This window comes from Anas acuta, chromosome 5 (genome assembly GCF_963932015.1).
Source record: "Anas acuta chromosome 5, bAnaAcu1.1, whole genome shotgun sequence".
NCBI lineage: Eukaryota > Metazoa > Chordata > Aves > Anseriformes > Anatidae > Anas > Anas acuta.
Genome location: NC_088983.1, coordinates 16,698,746 through 16,720,772, shown reverse-complemented (window position 1 = coordinate 16,720,772; position 22,027 = coordinate 16,698,746). Strand labels below are relative to the sequence as shown.

The 22,027-nt window shown below is 39.9% G+C and overlaps 1 protein-coding gene across 4 annotated transcripts in view; it reads left to right on the top strand.

The window, feature by feature from the left end:
- The window catches only part of SLC24A4 (solute carrier family 24 member 4), a 93,812-nt gene that overhangs the window by 33,605 nt on the left and 38,180 nt on the right, over positions 1-22,027 (top strand). For 3 of the 4 annotated variants that reach the window (XM_068682913.1, XM_068682911.1, XM_068682912.1), the window contains exons 3-4: positions 20,160-20,236; positions 21,341-21,415. In XM_068682913.1, coding sequence (XP_068539014.1) covers positions 20,160-20,236; positions 21,341-21,415 — 152 coding nt within the window. Of the gene's footprint in view, positions 1-19,738; positions 19,761-20,159; positions 20,237-21,340; positions 21,416-22,027 lie in introns of those variants that run through there. The other variant, XM_068682914.1, reaches the window with a different exon arrangement.

Sequence of the window (22,027 nt, the reverse complement as noted above, 5' to 3'; positions counted from 1 at the left end):
TTCTTCCCTTCTTACTTTGATATGCAAGTACATGTTCTTAAGGATGGCTGTTCATTACAGCACTGTCTTCTAATATGTCTCCACTATCTCCATGTATTTCTTGCTGTGTATTTCAGTAAAAGCTAAAGAGTGCACATAATTTTAGATCGAATTCAATGTGATCTCAGATGATTGAATTCTTTTTCTATCTTTCCCATCTTCAGGAGAGGAGCACAGTTTATAGGGTTGAGGCGGGGAGAGGGAAGATGTGTTATTGGGTTGACTAAGTGGGATTTCACTTGTACAACTTGGTAGCACAGGTGTTTCATACCTCAGCTAACGTGGTATCTTTCCTGATTATGCAATTCAGGGAAGTCAATGTAGAAGAGGATGCTTCTAGTCATTCAGCTCCATTTGTTACTCAGTGCAGTCAGTTTGCTTCAACTTCAGCTGATAAAAAGCAGTATTGGTTTTGGTCCTGTAAAAAAAAAATAGGTTTTGGTCCTGCAGCTCAATGATTCTTTTTGCTAGTGGAAAGGCAGATGCTAATAGGATCAAATAAAGTGTCAGAGTTTGTGGGATTCAACACTTCAAAGCATGAAATGCAGCATTGTCTAATATTGTTTTCTCTAAAACCACAATGGCTGTTTGTCCCTCTGCTCAGCATGTGCTCACGTTACAGCGTATTTATTTCTTTGTTGAATTTCTATTTAAGAAAAAGGCAAAATGTTGAGAGCATTGTTTGGTATCACTGAAGTCTGAAACATTTCCAGCAGAATCACCAATAAAATACTCATGCCTAAGCGTAAATACAAATACATATCAAAAGCAGAAAAACACAGCTAGCTTATGCCTGTGTGATATTGTTAGCTAAGCTTTTACAGATTGAAGTAATACCAAGTCCAGCTAACAAATATCTAAATGATCCAGGCCTCCTACATCTTGTCAGATGTCTTGAAATTGTATTCTTTATTCTTACTGATATGTTTGTCTGGTAGCAGGGAAAGTATTTTTTTTTTTGTCTTTTTGACAATATCACGATTTTAAAAAATTTCAGCTTGCCATGTAATGTAGATACTATTATTTAATGAATATTTCATTGCAAAACCCATTGGAACCCAGTCATTGGAAGAGGCAAAATGGTGAGAAGGGAAACAGATGATCTGGAGTGGTTTATTCAAGGTCACGTGTCAGGCTAGTGCCAGAGTTGAAAATAGAATAGTAGTCCAACTGTTATAGTTTATTAATTAATGCTGTTCAAATGTCAGCCAAAAAGTAAATTAGATTTTGGCTGAGAAAAGATTCTTAAATCTAAAGAAAAATGATGTCAAATTGGGCCACAATGTGCAGTGATTTTTTAAGGGGAAAGCTACCATGAAAATAATTGGGATTAGGTAAATACTCCTGGGTTTATTTTACTGTGTTTTAGAATTCAGTATTGCAAATTATCGAAGACTTGCAGATCACCTGCCTTCAACTACCAGTTGTACTTGACTGAAGGCTCTTTCTACATTACTTATTATTGTGGGTTCTTTGCTGGGAATTACAGCTGGGCCATTTCAGTTAAAACATTCTGAACACCTGGGGTTCCCATAGCTTCACTCCTAAGGAATTACAGGGGCCAGCTGCCATTTGTTCACGTGCCCATCTTTTTAGGCAGATCACTGGGACAGGCTGTGATCTGTCTGTATGCTTCCTCTCTACCTCTGTTTCTTGCCTGCTCTTGTCTTCCTTTTTATTTTGGTATAATTCAACTTTCTTCCTTCTGTTGCCTTCTCTCCTTTATAACATCTTCAGCTCTGCTCCAATGTGTTCTTAACTTTTCTGATGGTAACTTCCAAATATGTTTATCTCTGCCTCCTATTCACACATTTTTCTCTTCTCAGATTGTGAACCTTCAGACATTTCTTCCTGGATGTCCTCAAGTCTCGTTAGCACATCCCTCTATGTTTAGTCAAAACGGTACATCATTTTTTCTCTCAGTAGTTATTCCCTACTGTGCATGTTTTGTGTAATTTCACACTCCTCATTTTATTTTCTGTGCTTCTGTCTGTATGCGCTATACTTATTTCAGTCATCTTTCTTAGCTGTCTTCACAAAAAGTCTTTGATTTCTTCTCTGTTCCATGCTATTTTTTCCTTGAGACTCTTTACTGCCATAGCTCCTTCTTTAGCAGTAATCTCTTCGTTTTTATGTAATGTAATCAATGATTTCTTGTTGTTTTTATGATATTAACTATTATATTATTATGTGCATACCTTATACAACTAGTGTATATACAATAATTAGTTTTAAGAATGCTGTGGAGATAATGCTCTAGTTCAACTTCTCCTAACAGGGCTTGCCATAATGAAGGGATGACTTTTGTTGTACCCTGATTTACAACTCCACCTCATTGGATTTGAATTGGGAGAAAGTGCTTGCTAATTAGGCTATTACTTCAATTACTTTTAACGTTTACATGCCAATTATCTCACTTTCATGTCTCTGGGATGTCAGTGTGGTAGCGCTTAAAAGCTTACTGGAAGTGCAGCTGGCATTTAGGCCAAATACATGTAAAATGGCTTTGTGGAATTTCCTCCAAAGGGTTCATAGAATCAGAGAATGGGTTGGTTGGAAGGGACCATAAAGATCACCTAGTTTCAGGCCCCTGCCATGGGCAGGGACACCTCCCACCACCAGGTTGCCCAGAGCCCCATCCAGCCTGGCCTTGAGCACCTCCAGGGATGGGGCAGCCACAGCTTCTCTGGGCAGCCTGTGCCAGTGCCTTACCTCCCTCTGAGTAAAGAATTTCTTCCTAATATCTAAATCTTCCCTCTTTCAGTTTAAAGCCATTCCGCCTTGTCTTATCACCGCACCCCCTGACAAAGAGTCCCTCCCCAGCTTCAGGCCCCCTTCAGGTACTGGAAGGCCTCTATAAGGTCTTCCTGGAGTCTTCTCTTCTCCAGGCTGAACAACCCCACCTCCCTCAGCCTGTTTTCACAGGGTGCTGCTGCACCTTGATCATTTTCATGGAACAGTCCCTTGCTGTAGTCTGTGTTGCTTGACCCAGAGCTATGCCAAGCGCGGGAGCTGCAGCTCCAGCTCCAGCTCCTCATTTGTGTTACTGGGCACACAAGTGGAACTTTCTTCTTGTCAGATTTGTTATTAAGGGAAAATTAATTATTTGATTGCATTCTTTTTTTTTTTTTTTTCATGAAAGGTGTTTGGTGGAAAGCATGACTTGGTGAAGTGTGTGTGCATGTGTATATTTTTTCTGTGGCTATTAACATTATTCTGTATCCTGTATCTGGATTACGATGGTGCTCCTGCTGTCATTACTTGTAACGCTGCTTTTTCACTGAAGGTGAATGTTCTGATGCTTTTATGTGGCTGCAATTATTGGCAGGAAAATCCTCAACTCATCTTGTGATTGTTCCTGTCAGTTATTCACGGGTGCATAATTCCCTCATTAAATGTTGTGTGAACAATTACCGCCCCCTCCTCAGCTTCTTCCAGCGGTTGCGGCCACCTCCTCAGCCTGCTGGCACAGCTGTGCCACCCTGCTTTCCTCGGCAGCAGCTCCAGCCTTTGGTTTCCAAACAGATTTCCTCCCACTTGATGTGGTGGCAGAGCAGCCCTATGCACAGTTTACACCATCAATCCTCTTTGGCTGCAGCCATTTCTGTCAGTTCTATACATTACTGAGACTTGTTAAAGTCTGCAGTTACTCTGCATGTGTCAGAATCTGTCATTTCCTTACATTTTCACCACTTGCAGCTCAATCTTAAGTGTAATGTGCCTCATCCAAAAACTAAGGCAGGCTTCTTTTGCTGTGAAACACCGTTTATGTCTTAGAGTCCTCTGATGAGCTCCTGTATTCCAAATATTTCCAAAAATAACTGAATTTATTTATTATCCTAACTACTGCAGCCCTCCGTGATTAAGTAGGAGGGGTATGGCTTGGCCTGGCGTGTTATCGGTGCGTGTTGTTGCGGAATTCTGGAATGCTTGGCCATAACCATTGCTTCTTTAAGGATTTATGTTCAGACTGCTTTCTACGAGGAATTTATTTTAGGTGTGGCAGCTCTTTTGGCATCATATTTAAAGAGACTGCATAAGTAATTCAGATCACGTCTGTCCAGGGGGGTTACCTCCGGTTCACCCTACAGTCAAGGGGAACATAGTGACGACAACACCCAGATTACAAAACAGAACAAGGAGCCTGCTCTGACAATGAAGTCCAGGTACTCCTCCCCACCAGCTGTGTAGAAAGCAGTACCTGGTGGTTCTCACCATTACCTGCTAGCTCAGCTTTATTTTGCCTATGCTGTTTTCAGAGTAGCCCCATGAACTGGACTTCTGCTAACCTTCCTTGTGTGAATCCAATAGGAAAGGGCACCAGTGCCATTGATTTTAGATAAAGGTTAAATGTCAACATGTGTTACTCAGTGCATAGGGCTTTGTTTTGCTTACCGCTGGTAGTTCCTTGTGATTCTTCGGTGTAAATACTGCTGTAGTATAGTACTAGAGTGTGATTTTGCTGTTTTGTTACAGCTTGAGTTGTCTTCAGTGAAATAATCTGCAAAGATAAATACATATTTTTTGTCCTTCTTAAAAATAAGGTAATTATGAGCTTCGTCAGAGCACTTAATAGGTACCTGACTCCAAATACAAGAAGAGTCTACTTGAAACAGGACTGGTATTACAGCAAAAACTTCTGTAACTATTGGTGTGGATTTGGGCTGATGAATTTACAGAGGCACACAACTTGTGGCCTGTTACAGAATCTGGGTCTCTGATTTGTGCCTTGAAGGTGTTAAGAAATGCAATGAAAAAAAAAAATGTTTCTGTTTTTGTTGAGATGTACCATGCACACAATTTTTTTTCTACTTCGGGATCTTTTGTCTAATCCTAAACTCATAGTTAAGAACAACGTTGTACGCTTCATGTTTGCACTAGTTATGTCTCTGAACCTTTGTAATTACAGAAAAATTTGTGGGCTAGAATCTTAAGCTGATGTAAATCAGTAAAGCTCCATTAACTTTAGTGGAGTTATACTTCTTGTTTTCATTATTAGCCCTTCAGCAAAAATATGGTTAAGAGATGAGAGTTAAAGAAAAGAGAGATTGAACTGAAATGAGTTTTACTGGAATTTGTTATGTCTGCCAAGTACAAATATGATAAAATCCCCATGTTGACAAAAAAAAAAAAAAAAATCCATACAATTATTTTGCTCACTGAACCATTTAAGCTGTTGATTCATCTGCAGACCCATTTCAAAATCTCCCAACTGTTAAATTTAGGGAAAAAGCTGAACTGAAAAAAACGAGCTGTTACTTGGTCATCTGCCCACTTTGTATTAAACCAAAATGTATGCAGTAAAAACAGGGAGAGGCTTGTCTAGTGGATGGAACAACTGCTGGAAATCAAACTGGTATGTATCATCCCAATTTTGGCATTAACCATCCCATGCGGTTGGGAAAATCATTTAGCTTGTGTCTTCAGTGCAAAATTAACTTGAACAATCTATCTCGGATTAGTTTAGCATAGATGTGAGTGATTACGCTGGAAAATAACTCAAGAACTTCACACTATGATTGAATGACTACAGAGAGGTTGTGTTAGTGGCTGATGAGAAGCGCTCTGACTAGTGCTTTCTGACAGCTTGAGTTGAAGCACTGCCATGCTCAAGTAAAGGATTGTTAAAGGTATAATCTATTATTAAGCAAGAGAAGTTTACCAGGTCTTACTGTTTTACAAACCAGGTGCATTCTGTGTGCAGTACCTGATGATTACAAGGTAGCAGAAGAAAGATTTTCCCAGAACAAGAGAACAGGAAAATGGAAAGAAGCAAAGTTGAAAATTCACCTGGTAATGTCCCTCAGTGTTTGTAACTGGCTTGCAAATTCTTCAGCCCAAGTAAATTAAAATACTTTGGTCAGCCAGGTCGCTGCATTCCTCAGCTACATGCATCCAGGCTGTTAAAAGAATGTATTAATAGAACAGAACAGAATAGTTCTGGTGGAAGGGACCTTCAGAGATCATCTGGACAACTGCCTGACCACTTCAGGGCTAACCAAAAGTGAAAGCACATTACTGAGGGTATAGTTCAAGTGCATCTTGTACACTGGTCATACACAGACAGTTTGAGGACTTTACTTGTGTTTAGTCTTCCATCTGACTGGGAAAAAGATTGGTGTTACGTGATGCAGTGGCACTATAAGTTAACTTAATAGATTTAGTAATCCAACATGGGCATATAAATAACTTTTGAAGTGCTAGCTCTGGCTACCTGGGCAGGTCGGGTGTGATCAGATCACCTGTTTGAAGCCAGGACTCCTGCTCTGCTTTCTTTCCATCAGCTGAAGACAGGTGGTGTTTGTGGTGAAGCTCTTCTCCAAGTACTCTCTTTGCTAGTCCATATTTCTTATTTTGTGACCGTGCTGGTCTTTCACATTCCTGCTCTTGCAGCATTTTTCTATCAGATTTCTTACTAGGATTCTGGCTCTGTTTTCTGGCACAGAAGCAGAACTACCAGCCACCACCTTAATTCTACTTGGCAGCCTTTTTTTTTTGCATAACAGTTTGAGGCAAACATAAATATATATATGAAGACAGAACATATATATAGTCTATGTGTTTCTAATATATATTAAGAGGTGGGTTTTCCTCTTGAATTCAATCTAAACAAGTGGTAGGACAGCAAAAACAGTTTGGGAACCACCTGATGCGATGTAACGAAGATGATACGTCTGTATTTTAAGAAAGAAGAGCAGTGCAGCATAGTTCCTATCTGGGCAGGTGTGAAAGCATTCTGTACATTTTGCAGCTGGTTTTATCTCACTTGGTTGTACTGCACTGAGAGGCACTGTAAAGTGAGATCAGGGTAACACTGGAATGCAGCCTCATTCACAGCAAGCTAAAAAAAGATCCCTTGAATGAGCTATTTCTAATGACATGGATTTTGCTGGGCACATTTGGTTGTAATTCTTCTTGAGAATATTTTAGATGGTACTCCTAGGGATCTTTTAATTTGCTCTGTATGGTCCTAGAAAGTGCTTTATAATATGTCTGTCTTAAATACCTGCTGCTGTTTGGTGTGATTAGGCGAATGCTTCGTTTTCTTATTTCTTCTCTTGTCAAGAATTTAGTGCATATATTTAACTATTTTTTCCTTCCTTAACTTTCACACAGTGTTTCTTTTCCTTCCATGTTCTGAGACTGCATAATTCCCTGTCTTCATTTATATAGTTATCGCGGTGATATTTATAGACATGATTGTTTCCCACGGGTGTCTTCTTTCTCAGACTCCAGATAAATGTACCTTTCTTGCTTCTCAGCACCAGACAATGTAGTTCAGTGCCTGTGGAGCCAAGTGCAAATGTGCATTGGATGCAAATCCGTTTCTGAGGCCCTGATTTGAGATTTTCTGTTACCCCTTAGTCTGCATGCATGTAATATAGGAAAACAGTGTAGCCCATTCTGGAGAGGATTCTAGATACCACTTCCATCAGTTTGCCACTCAGCCAATTAAATCTGGAAATAAATGAGAATCTGCTGGTACTCTTTAAATTCATTGCAGTTCTCATGGCTGCCCTGGCTTGAGAAGCACTGTTCTTTGACTCGATTTCAGACAGTGTACATGTATGCAGGGTCGTGACAGTGTGATGCTTGTTTTTAGAAAGCAATACTCCAAGCCCACACCTAGAGTATTTCTGCAGTAATGGAGGAATTCCTGAGCTAGCTTTAAGTGCGCTAGCTGTGGTACCGCCAGTGGTGCAGCAGAAGCTCCAGCTGCAACCTAGGTATGTTGGGCTTAGACCACGTGCACTGAAAGTTGTGCTACTGTATCACCCTCATTGTTAGTAGCTGATCAGGCTAGATTAAACTATCGATGTGTTTTATTAAACTGTTCATTCTTCTGTGCTTAAGTCCTGAAGTCTAAAAAAATCCTTGTGCTAATCTATGCCCTGACATCACTAAATCAATTTACGTTTTGTTCTATCCCTACTTTAGCTTTTGTTAATATCACATCCTGTTGAAGCCTTTGTCATTGTACTCGGTTTAGCATATACGTTGCTCAGAGTAAAGATTATGTCTTTCCTTTATGTGAGTTGGTATGAGCTTCATGGCAAGATTCATTTACAGATACCAGTTAATCACAGAATTGGATTTCATGTGGACAAAGACTGCACGAGAAGGACTATAAATTGGGATTGTGGAATTACTGTAGTTTATCTTTTTACCTTCCAACGGTGTTCTCTCCTGCTATATGCCTCTATTCTGGATTAAGGTCATTTTTATTCTGGAATAATGACTATTCACTTAGGAAAAAAAAATATCTTTCCCTCCAATAAATCTTACTACTGCTTAATATGCAGACATATCTCCAAATCTGTTAAGAAGCTGTTTTTTACTTACCAGATTCCATATCAAATAGTATCTCATTAAAAGCAAGGTTTCTGCCCTATGTGGTAGAAGCTGGGGCTGAAAAGTGATCGTTCCTGAACTCCTCCAGCAGCAATTACAGCTCCTGATCGTATTTCTAGAGCAAGCAGGAAATGCCCCCAGGAATATTGCCTGGGGGGGAAAAAAAAAAAAAAGCACAGGACTGGGGAAATCTGCCATTTGAAAAATGATTTATCTAGCAAATGAATCATGACATAGAAGCTGGCCAGTCAATTCTTGGTTGCCTTAGATGGGATTGCTTGTGTGGAAAAGGTGAGTAGGTTTCAGCCTATGGTAAAAGAAACATGTTGGCATCATTTTACATCATCGGGCTTCTGACGGTGTAAACCACATGCTGACATGCACATGTCTGTGACTGCTGAGCTGAAGCATATGAACAAGGGAGTAATGCTGCTAATCCTGCGGATTCAGGAGGCGTAAACCTGGCCCTGCAAAACAATGATGTGTGCTTAAAAGGAAAACAAAATGTCCATGGCACTTTTGTTTCATTTGTCTTCTAGGATTAATTCTTTTAGATTTTTTGGGCTTGGGCCCTTTTCTGCAAACACAAAGGCTAGAAGCAGATTTTTTGTTTTAAATGAAAGCCGAGGTTCTTACATAACTGCCTGATTCCAGGGCTTTGGCTTCAGGAAATGTAAAAAAAGCAAATATCATATGGTTTACAATAAAGTAATGAGAATTGGCTACACCGCATGAGCATGGCTCAGAGGGAGAAACTGTTGTGCTTCTGTTTGTCTGTATGAAAATGAGATTTTCAAATCACCAAGGGGTACTTGGAAAAAAAAATCCTAAACGTTTGACTCCAAAGCCTGAATTCTCGATAAATTCTGGGTTTTCTAATGCTTTTTTTTTTTTTTTTTTTGAGAGAGAGGTTATGATGTGCAACTTGAAACAATTTTACAGAATTCTGCTTCCTTCCAAAATAAAAGCAAAATTCAAAGAATTAATCAGCTGACCTCAGTTTGTGGCATTAACAGCCTGCTTTTTGTAAGAGCTGGGCGCAGGGTCCACAGTGAGTGAGTTCTTTAAAAATGTTGGCTTGTCTGTGCTGAACCTTTTTGGGAATCTGGCTCCAGGAAGGTCACCTAATGAACAACCTTAGAGGGGTTTCCTTTGCCTTATTATTGTGTCTTTGTGTTTCCCCTGTTCCTTCTTGATTGAGGGAGCTTTTTGGATAAAGCACATGAAAATGCACAGTTGGAAACAATCCTGAATTGTCAGGGAGTGGAATAAATGTTTCAAGAGGTCTTTTTACTTCTGCCTCCTAGCATTTTCCTTCCATAACCAGAAGGGGGAAAAACACATTAAAAAACCCTGCTTAGTATAGAAACTTGAATATAGAAACATTATCCATGCCTGACCTTATTTTATACCCTTCTCTGTTTGGTCTCTGTAGGCCTGACTTTTTAAGTCTTCTGTTCCTTTATTACCTCTTGCCTGTTTGTTTCTAGAAAACCAGTCTATTGAACTTAATATCCACTTGGTAGAAGACATCAGCTATATCTTTTGTGCTATTTCAACTTGTAGAGCGACACAATTTTCCTGGATGGCTAAAATTCCTGGTTGGATTGGATGTCAGAAAAAAAGTAAAAATACATATATTTTAAATGTTTTATTTCATTTTCTTTTCCATGCATTTGGGGAAAAAGAATGGTGTGTGCCAATACAGCTGCTTTTAAATGAACCATGCTGCAGCTTTTACTGAAGTAGAAGGGATTCAAAAGCCTGTTATTATGCATTAACTGTGCTGAAGGCACAATAACACAGTTTCATTTAAAGTGCACTTCTATTCTGAAAGATAGCTCTGGCAAAAAGACCTCTTGGGGTTGCTTATTTCTTCCTTTTTAGTGTTTTCTGTATGCAATCTGTTCACTTGTCAAGCAACCGGGGAGCTTTTTAGCTACCAGCAGGTCAAACTTATTCTGTGGTCTGCCTGTGATCAAGTCAAATTTTGCCAGTTTGGATGGGGCTGTCACTTCTGCCGTGGATGTGTCAGGCAGGGAATAGCCTCACGTCGGTGATGTATACCATTATATTCTGTGTTAGTTGAGGTGTCTCTCCAGCAGGTATGAGGAGGTAGTAACACCCTATCTTAGTCACCAAAGAAAGATAAGAAAATAGAATTTTGTTGAATAGAGAAATATGTTTATAGTGAATGTGCAAGTAGCAATGTTCATTGAACAGCATCAATGGTATTTTCTAAGGAAAACTGTTAATTCCTTGTACTCCAGGTATATCTGTTCATACAAATAATCATCTTTCATATTCAATCTAACACTGTTATCAAGCTTTTCTTTCTGACTTTGAAGGGCAGTTTTAATCCCATTGTTACAAGGTGTCACTGGAATAACAATACAGCCCAGAGTTAAAATGGATGACATGCCAAATGAAACTCTCCAGATGTTTTAAAGAGAAAGGAGGCTTCAGCCTTGGGCCAGATTCCCCCTAACTGATCCATCTTACTTGCATACTGCAGCAGCCCAGAAGAGAGGTTCTCCCAGCTATGAAACTCTGCTGTGTAGAGAAATCTGTCGAAGACATCTTCTGTGGTGGCTGTTCCTTGCACGCTTGATCAAAGAGTTGTTTTGGGAGCAAGGCAGGAGGCAGTAGCCTGCTCTGACTGTCAGGCTGTCCTCAAGGCAGAGTACAACAATAAAGATAAAGGCAGCTGCAGTGTATATTCAGTGAGAAAACCAGGGAGTTACAGCCCACCTTCTGCAAAAAACTCTTTCTTTTGTGCCAAATGGAGTGTTGTTTCAAAGGGGCTTACTAGTCCGCAGTGTCTTAAATTTGTTATACTTTCTGTAATCTTTTAAGTAAGTGCCACAGCGTGCCTGGTTGATTTTCAAAGCCCTCTGGTATTGAAGCCAGACTATCATTTTCCCTGGTTTTACAGCTTACTAATAGATTTTTACTGTAGTCCTCGCAGACGTCGCTGACATTGCAGACACCGCAGCCTCTCCTTGGCAGCAGACTTCTGGCTTTGTTGCACAGAGGTAGCAGATGAGGTTTGTAAATGGATAGGCTGAACAGTGCTTTCTGTAACAAGAATAAATGCTTTCCATCCTTTAGTTCTGGAAGATATTTTAAAGTCTGAGTAGGAAGAAAAAAAAAAACAAAAAAAACTGAGACCTCTTTGAACTTGAGGTTATGTTACAAACAGCTCATAGAAAGCAAGTGATGTTTGATCCTCCAGTCTGCTTCCAGCTGTAAGGTTTGCCTGTGAAAAACATAGGAATGATTTATGTTTTTCCTTTTGGGATGCCAGGCCTTTTAATAACTGTCCTTTCATATGGGAATCACAGTACAGATAGTTAATCCACTCATCAACACTTTTCCAAAACATTTTTTCAAATCAGGTGGTGATCTTGCCAGGGATCTACCTTTCTGTGTGGATTTAAGGACACAGACAAGCGGAGTCCAGAACTCTGCATAGCCAGATGGCTCCCCCCTCAGATAAAAAAGCCTGTCGGCCAGAGAAACCATCAACTTTCAGGAAACAAAAAATAAGGGAAAAGTGTATGGGAGAGGGGAGGTGGAAGGTGTAAAGTTCAAAGTGAGAAGCCAGAGGGATTAAATCCAAAGTAGAAAACAAGTTTCTGTTAATGGCTGATCTCTGTAGTTAATGAACAGAACAATCATCGGGTAGTCCCATTTAAAGCTTTTTACGTTATTCCACAGTGGTTATTCAGTCCTGAATGGATTATAAACCAAATTATTCTCCCCTAAGATGGAAACTGGTGTATCTGCTGAAACACCACTAGTGCTGGACCCTGCTGCTGTCTGAACCGCTGTGGCATCTTTGGCTCCGAGTACTGTTAACATAGCTCAGGCAGGATGAAGTAGTAATTTTAACACACACACACATACACAGAAAAAAAAAAAAAAAAAGTTGAAAAAAGGCTGTAATATCCTGGCTTAAGAACATGAGGTGTACAATAAAAAGGACAACAAAGGGGTAATTGATAGAGGTTTGGTGTCCTGGGATGGTGTTTTGAAGAATACATGCATGCTTTGGGGAAAAACCATTACTGTGGTCATAGCAGATGTTTGCTGAGTTCAGAACTTCTGTGATTAGTCACTGAGACCAACAGCTTATTTCACAGAAGCACAAGCTAGCTGTGAAACTGAGGCAAGTTTAAGGCACGACACTACACTGAACTCAAATCTTTAATGTAACATGTTAGACTGCACCAAAACCCGGTGTGGGTAAGTTCCCCTTTGTTCTGCACTAATTTGGAAATGTTCATGTTATTAGTTAATTTGAGTGGACTTCACTGAGATTGTGAATCGTGGAAGATATTTTCCAGGAAGGTCCCAGATGTCTTCTGTGGGACTGCTACTTTGCAGTAGTAAGGTTGAGATGCAGCTGTGTGAAGGCAACAGGCCAACGCTACCCGTAAGAGAAAATAAAGTGAGATAACTAGCTGTTCCCAGAGAGGAAGGGAAACTAATCTTGAAGCAAATGATCTCTAGTTCTTTAAAGGCAGCTTCCAGAGGGCATATTGTCTGGAAGCCAGGGGAAAAATAATGCCAATCGCAGACCTTGGGGTCCTTTTTGAATTACCTTGAGGACATTAAAAACGTTAACACAAGGCTCAGTGTACATGAAATGATACACTCCGATGTGCTGATGCATCCTCATGTTACAGTACTTGTGCATCCATGTGTCATCCCTGACTCCTGTGTGTCATCGCTGTCTCCCCAGCAATTTTCTTTTTGTTGGCAGATAATTGTTAATGGTTTTATTTTTTTTGATCCTTTGACGTTGCCTTAATGAGTGCAAATACTTTCCTTTTTTTTATAAAAGAGAGAATAAATTAAATACAAGTCCAGGCGAGGTATTAATGTTATTTTTTATTATAGCTAATCCATTCTTGTGTTGAAATTTTCCAGTTTCATACTGATGGAAGGAGGGCTTTGAAGGATATTTCATTAATGCACCATCCTATTACAATACATACATTAAATGGATTTAATAGTTTAGAGTTGAGTCAGTTATTTGCTTCATAAGCTGCCACTTACCACCCCACAGATAATCCTATTTGGCAGGTCTCTTTTAGTTGACCAAGGCAAATTGAATTACTATACTACAAAGATAAAAATTTGCTCATAATTTCTACTGTTTGCGAGGTGAGGGCTATGGAGGAGGATTGTGACTGTGCCTCCTGCCATCTGGTACTTTGCCTGGAAATAGAAAGCTTGATCTTTGGCTTCGCACAGCATTACACTGATTATGCACAAATGTCTCTCACAAAAGTTAGGAGGTGTTTCATCTCCTTTTGCAGCCCTTTGCTCATAGGCTTTGTTGCTGTTCAGGTGGTATAATCTGGGAAAACAGTGTGCTGAAGAGTTATTTCTAAAGGAGTTTCCTTGCAGATTTGTTACAGGCAAATGAGCACATTGCTTTGAGTTGTCCCTTCCTGAATTGCTCTAACTCTGGTGCCTAGATTAGTATCCAGCAGAATCTGAGCTGATTTGAGGGAAAATCCACATCCCATCCTGCTACAAAAAACTGGAAACAGCTGTTAATGTGAGTGGGAGCTTAAAGCTCAGTAAATCGTGTTTTGTTTTGTTTTTTTTTTTTAATTTTATTTATTTATTTATTTTCCGGATGACACCCAGGATTATTAGTGAATTGTGGTGGGTTTTGTTTTCTTTTAGTTTTGGTCGTTTTAAGACTTTTATGTTACCAGCTTTCATGCAGAAAATGTCTTACTGAGTATACTGTCTTCTCCCCTGACACTTCAGAGCTAGCAGCATGTTAGCGAGTGGAGTTAGAAAGGGTTATTTTAAAATTTGAGTTGTATGTAATGTTTTTCATGAATTTAGTTTTCAAGTAATTCTGAAAAAAAAAAAAAAGTTTTCAGGTACTGTGGCACATTTATGATTTTCTAATGACTATTAAAATTTCCTCTACCATTTTAGGGAAGTAGTGTTAAAATGGAAGACTTTACGTGACACATTTTGTATGTAAGTACGCTAGTTTCAGTGTGATATTATGATCTTCAGGTTGACTCTGTTTCAACTGTTAACACTAATGCATAAATAAAACAAGTCAGTACTTTCCTATGAGCATAAGGGTCCCTGCACAGAGTACAGAGTTACAAATTAGTGTAAATTACAGTACCGAGGTGGCTGTCACAAGTTCACCTCTTGGTGCACAATCTGCTGGCATGTTGGCACCAGCTAACGATGCATCACCTGCACGAGAGGTACCCACAGAAGCTCCTATCTGCACGCAGTGAGGAGCTGGTGTGCCGCGGCTGAGGCACAAATCCACGTGCTGGAGTGCAACACCAGACCTTAGGAAGATGCGGCTCTGCCGTGTAAAAAGGGAATTGCACAGAAATAGAAATACACTAAGTGTGGAGTTGGCTAAAGCTGCTTGCAGTGCTTACACAAATGGCATGAAATTGGAAGATTCAAGCTGGCTTGTGAATGTGATTATAGAGAGAGTTTAAGTGAAAATGCTTAATTCTGCCTCCTGTCCATCCTTCCCCCCTTACATCTCTGCCCTGGGTGAGTCCGATGGTGGACACCCCTGGGAGACAGAGGTACGTAGCACAGCTCCTAAATTTAACGTGTCCTGAAGTGTGCCCCAGGACGTGAGCACCAAGATGCAGGCATTAAAAGCAGAAGTGAATTTCTGTGTATGTCATTTGCCTAACCCCCTTCCTTGCAGAGGCAGTGTGGAGCCGGCTGCATGCGTATTGTCAAGGAGCTACAGCTCCCTTCTCCCTGGGAGGAGAAATTAAGGGGGTGTGACAGGCTTGAACGCTTAGCAGGTATTAAGAGGCAGCATGTTCCTTGCCTCTGCGAGTAAACCGAGAGCTGATAAGGTGAAGAAATCACGTGTTGAGGCAGGTTATAAAACCACCACTCCACGTGGCTGCTGAGATGTTCTGTCGGGCTTAGGAGATTTTGAAATTTGACTTTGCTGGCAGGCTGCCTCGCGCAGTGTGCACAGGGCATGTGGGAGCAAGGCGCCGATGGCACCAGCAGAAAGCTGCTAACAGCCTGAGCACGGGCAGGTGTCCCTGGCGTGCCCGGGTCATTCCTGGCTGCTGCAGGCCACATCTGCACCCCAGAGCCATGCAGGCAGCTCATGCCCTGCAGCTGCTGCTGTGTTCGGCTCTAGGCGTGCTGTTTGCATCCTTGGCCAAACACTTGTTTCTTTGCCGCAGGCAGCTCAGCCAGAGCTTTATAGCAAAGGTGAGGCATCCTTGCTGTCGGGGAATAATCAGGGATTTTTGAATGTTTCATCACTCAGAGAAAAAGGTGGCAGTGTCACCAGTGTCATGCTGGTGGCTGGGTAAGCTTCCTTTGTTTCCCCATGCGTGTGGGGAGAGGGAGCAAGGTGCAGACTGATCTCAGTTCCAAGATAGATCTGGCTTTCTTGGTGCCCTCCCTTCCCCCTCAATAAATCTGTGCTTGATAAGATGAGCTGCAGGAGTCATGGGTTCGCAGCAGTAGCAGCAGGATAAATATTTCTGTATTTCTAGCTGATTTGAAGATGATTGGTGTATGTTCTCCTCCTTTTTTTGGCAAAGGTTAGTCCCATTAGATGTACCACTCTTCATTTCAGCTCCTCGTCCCATCTGTTCTGTCTCTTTTCAGTGGAAGCCGAGGAGACGCGGCTCCCACTCGTGCTGCCTGATAGCTCCGTCTCCCATCAACGAGAAAATATCTCGGCGTGTAGTGGAGCGGTGCCCTCCTGCACAGACACGTCGGGTTGCACCATGTGGGCAGACGAGGCTCTCTCAGGCTGTGACAGTGGCATGTCCCTGGGGACGGCCTGTGGGGATGAGAGAGCACCGCTGCCCTGGGATCGGGGTGAGGATCCCCAGCACTAAGCTAGGAACCAGGGGAACCCAAACAGCCTCTGCCTGAGCAGCCAGGTTATCAGAGCAGTAGGTAGGAAAAATAAATCCATGTTTAAAATCTTAAAAGTTCGATACAATCAGTAAATAAAGGAAAATACATGTAGGTAGGGGATACAGAATTTAGAGATGACCATCACACAAAACTTATGATTGTCTGGGTAATAAAAACATAAAGCAAATTCTTTTGCTGAAAAACTCCAGAGTTTGCCTTGGAACTCACTGGCAGGTGGCCTTTTCATTAGAGAGGGAATCTTATTCACCAAAGCCCAGATTCTTGCTTCATTTCCCTGACTTCCAAAGATTGTGCAGTATCTGTATACGGGCACCATGGTACTACATCAGTTCTGTTTAGAGAGGAGCATTGCCTTTGAGAAAAGCAGTCTTTGGGTTAGTTGAGGTAAAAATACCTCTTTGAGGCAAAGAGATATTTATTCCAAGTAGTCATTTATTAGAAATACAACAGCGCCTTACTGTGTACAAAGCAAGCTGGTTTGCAGTGCAGCTGGTTTGCTTTTGCTTGGCGATCAGAAGCCTGGGCTCATTCCTCTCGTCTGGTTCTTACTTCTGGTAGCAGTAAGGGGACCCGTGCTTCTGTCACCAGGCACTCGTGATGGTGGGTGCAAACCTGTGCATTATACACAAAGATGTACCCCATGTTAGTGTTATGTTAGTATTGCTAGACACTCAGGTCTGCTTTGTTTTTTTTGAGGGGGGGGAACTGGATTTTTTTTTTATTTTTTGTGGATGCCCCATCCCTAGAGGTGTTCAAGGCCAGGCTGGATGGGGCTTTGGGCAGCCTGGTCTGGTGGGAGGTGTCCCTGCCCATGGCGGGGTCCCTTCCCACCCAAACCATTCTGTGATTATGATTGACGATTTTCTCCCAAAGAAGAAGACTCCTTAATGTTTTTTTAGTTAATTATAATTTTAGTAAACATGAATTGTTAATAGCTGGATATTTATTTAAAACCACATGCTCAGGGCACTGATTAATTATTCCCATACTTTATTTCATGTGGTGGGGAATAATTCCTGTGAGAAATTTTGCTTTTGGCAGCTAGTGTAGCCGACAGGAAGTGCTTAAATTTGATGATATTCCAATATTACCCCAAAAGGATATTCCTCCCTCACTGCCATGTGGGGGGAGCGATGTTACTGAATTTTACTATATTGCATGCAACTATAATTGTACAGTATACATTTAGAGTACTGTGGATATACATAGTAATATTGTAATAAGTGATATAGAATATTAATATATTGCTGTAGGGAACCTGGTTGGCTGTTACATGTCTATAAGGTTCTTTTGGCATCTTAAAATGTTTATCTGTAGATAGAAGCATTGCAGATCGCTGCGTCTTGGCCAACAGTTTGTGGATTTTCCTGCACTGCCTTCCAGTAACAGTAAGAACGTCTGCTCTAACTGCAGGGTCTCAAAACTACAGTGCAACCAGTTTTCTCCCAGTTACTTTTATATTTCCACTATCATTTCCCTTGTTTTAGGGTACATGATGAAAAACCTACGTGAAAGGAAGATGGTTTATTCATATATTTTTATTTTAGAAATACTTGAATTTGTTTGGATTGGTGGGCAAATGTCTTTTATTTCTAGTGTGGTTTGCCTTTGTAGAGCAATTCTGTTTTGTGAGGCCACAAATCTCCTCAGAGTGCAGATAACAGGGCATGATGACTGGAGATCTCTAGCAACGCAGACCCACTTTCTTGGAACTGCTGCTAAATACTGATGTGCTGATTATCTTTAGGCATGGAAGTACTCTGTGTACTCTTGAACAGTATTGTGTTATCCAAGGAGTGATTGAGTATTCTTGTGCTATTGTGCTGATGCGTTTGTGTGTTTATATCCACTGTTCCTTTCATTTTTCCTGATTACAGAAGGAGGACCAAGAATAGAAGATTGACCTATGATTTGGAGTATCAAAAGTATTTAAACATAATGTATTATAAATATACATTTATAACAAATGTATAAATATACATTTTTTCCTCTGAAATTTAAAAGAAAAGATGAACCTTTATCTTGGGAAAGCTCTGTTCATCCTATTAAGTGTTGATATTAGTTCCAGTTGGAATACAACAGTAAGAGCGGGTCTTATTGAAAAGCCAACTGAAAAACCGTAAAGGAATTGTAGTTAGTCATCATTGTGGAACTTTTATTTTATGCTAAATACTTTACAGACTGTTAGTAGTTTTAAACAAAACTGTAGCAGTTTTCAAATAATAGGATGGAGTATTTAGAGAGGTTTTGTAAAATGACAAATTTGACTTTTGGAAGGAAGGTGACATTTATGTATATAAGAACTTAAACATTGCCTGCTGCCAAAATGTTCATTCAAAAATAATATATTTGTGGTACTGGACACTAAGCAAAACCAGATTAAATCTTTACCTTGGCATGCAGGCACTGTTCAAGTCTTTCTCAAGCCAGGCACATGCAACCTGTACAGATGAGAAGGGCCATTTCTATATTTATATAAAGCTCAAAGACTGAGGAAGTAAAAAGTAATTCAGGTCTGAAACTAGAGGATCTTCTCACTGCAGCTAAGAAATACAGGTGTGTTTGGTGATTACAGGTAACTCAAATTTAAGACACTCAAAAGAAGTTTAGCCTTCAAAGGGTCACAGTGCAGCATTTCCTGCAAATTCAGCTGTTTTATAGTTCTTGAAATTCAGTATCTAAAAACATCACCCAAATTTTTGTGATTTTTTTTTATTTTTATGTTCGTGGTTACTGTTTGCAAGATTGTATCAAGCAATTGAGAAAATAAGCCAACTGAAATTGAAAATGGATCCACATTAAGTAATATATTGTACTTTTCTCAAGCTTATCTTTAAGCTCACAGACTTGAGTATGGGGAAGATGATCATACGTCACCTCTGTTTCCTTTGCTAAGTTTCCGTACGTTATGTTAAGTTCTTAAGAACCTTCTGAAGCTCACCTTGTTGTCAATCTCTGCAATACAGCTCCTTGGTGAAAGTAACACCTAGTTCTGAATAATAATTTAATGACTTCAATGCATTTTGATTTCAGTGGCTGAAATAATTTTCACCCTTAAACATCCCAGACTCCTGCCTGAGTCACTATATATCTCTATTCCTGTCTGTCTTGTCATCCTGGAAGTTCTTATCTCATATCTTTCTTCAGCTCTTTGATTTATTTGTTGTCTTTGTCTCCAACATCTGGAATCTATTTTTTGTTCTGTTGCCTCTGTGTGTAACACAAATTCTTTAACTGAGCTCCACACATCTTCACTGTCACCCAAAATCAATCCCCAGTCGTGTCTTTGCACATTCCTATGGTCCACCTACCAGTTCTGTCTCGTCCCTTCCTTTGCCAGATATAGATACTAGACTTTATGAGAAAACACTTGAAATCACTTTTAATCTTTGTGAAACAGTTTGTTGTTTGAACTGTGGAGCTGCATAAAGGTTTGTATTAAGAAACTGGTGGAGAGTTACAATCATTGCACAATATTTCAGGGCAAGGCACACTTAAAGCCAAGAATGTTATTTCTGGATGGGTTTCTGTGCCTGTGGTGATCACTTCAGAAGTGTATTAAGATGAGACAGAGTAAAAACAAGGCAAAGAATATGAAACTCTTAGTACACAGGAGGTTGGTTTAAGTGGTTGGAAGGATAGTACTCAGTGACACCTATGTATCACTTCTCTGTTTCTAATAGAGAGCAGAAAAGAGATTCTGAGGTGGCAGGCTGTAATGTACTAAACTGGAAGATACATTCGTGTTTGGTCATATATTTCTACAGATGTTATTCTTCAGTCTTATAGTCATTTATAGATGCTGTAAAATATGTATGTTTCTGTTTCAGCCATTAATGAATTTCCTGAAGATGTATTTACAAATAAAGAACGGCAGCAAGGAGGGGTTCTGCTTCACATCATTGCTGTAAGTTTTCCTCTACTGTGCTTAATTTTTGTTTTTCTTGTATTTTTTTATTTTTTAAGATGTCAGTCATCTTAGTGCCCTTACTAAATAGACATCTGTATTAAGCAATCTAATAATTTGATTTCATTCTTCTGGTATGTCTATATGGTACAAATGCTCAAAAGGAAATATTTATTTAAGAAAATGACGCGGGTCTGAATTTTCAGTGTCTGCACATTCATCCTCTTGGAGATAAAATCCTGGGCCCATGGATCACAGAGGGATTTCTTCCACTGACTTCTATTTGTTCGCATTTCATCTTACATAAACAGAGTTTTGAATTCCTTTGTTGATGACATCATCCACGATGTGGAAGACTCTTGATTCTCCTTCTTTTCTATTGTGCCTCTATGCAAAAGATGCAATTGTAATATAAAACAAACAAACAAAAAACAAACAAACAAAAAACACCACCAAACTGAATAATATAGAAAAAGTCATGTGGAGGTTTATAATTTATTACAGAAAAATCAAAACAAATAAGGCCTGCAGGGTCCAGCTTTCCTTTCCAAGGTCAGGAAAAAAGAAGCTGTTTTTGATGGGTAACAGAAGGATTAGGCCTACTATGCAAACAAGAAACATAAATCCATGTAGGACAGTGGGAGAATCATGTGTATGCATGAAATCAGGGTCAATACTGAGAGGTGTGGTGCGATGAGCCATGGTCAGGTGTGATTATTTCTTTTGTGTTGCTAATCAACAAAGTGTTGCTTTCTCTTCAATTATTGGTCCAATAATCAATTGAAAATATTAGGGAGGAGTATGTAACTTGGTAAAGCCCCTACTGGTACTTTGCTGTCTATGAATTCTTTTGAGGCACCCTGTTCTTACAAACTGTGGTATGTCATATTCTAGGGTCTGGAAACCATTCTCATCCTACATGTAACCCTGGTACAAAAATCTGCTTTTATGCTGTAATTTGATCAGCAGAGATATTTTTATTTGGAATGGGATAGAAAATGAAGCTATATATTCTTGCTAGTCTGAATAAATATAGCATTGCATTTTTCTTATTTTTATGTAGAGGAAGTATCTGAAATATTTCCTGAATTTATTTTCTTACAGGCTCTGTACATGTTCTATGCTTTGGCTATAGTATGCGATGACTTCTTTGTTCCATCCTTAGAGAAAATTTGTGAGGTATGTTAACGGACTTTATTCCTCTTTTGAAAATTAACTTAGAGAACATCAGAGAACTAAACATCTTGTGCCTCCATTGTTTGGAGTTCCTTCCTCTGATTTTTTTGGCCTCAGTGGTTTTCAAGTGATTTGGGCTTTCCAACAAAAATCTAACCTGCGATCTGGGCATATTGGTCCCCCTGGCCACATTTGAAGAGAAAAATTGAAAGATTTAAGGTGATCAGCTGGCAAAATCCATTCTTAAATACCTGAAGCACGTAGATAGGATGAATATGACATATGGATGAATTGAGTTTATTGCTGTACTCCTAGTTTTGAAATTTACTTGTGAAAAAAATCATGCATAGACAAATTAATGTGTTGGCTGTGCAATTTTAATTGCACATCTGCCACTGTATCAGCATGGGAAAAGTGCTTATGTGTCCTAGGATGAAGTGGAGAAAAGAGAGAAAGGATAGAATGCATGAGAAATGCATATCTTGGTTTGATATAGAATGAGAATACATATTTTTATGTCCAAAAATTTAGTAAATGTCTTTACATAATTGTTGAGAATATGTTGTAAAATCACATGTAGGTTTCTAATTAAGGGAGATGATAAGAGAGGGTAGA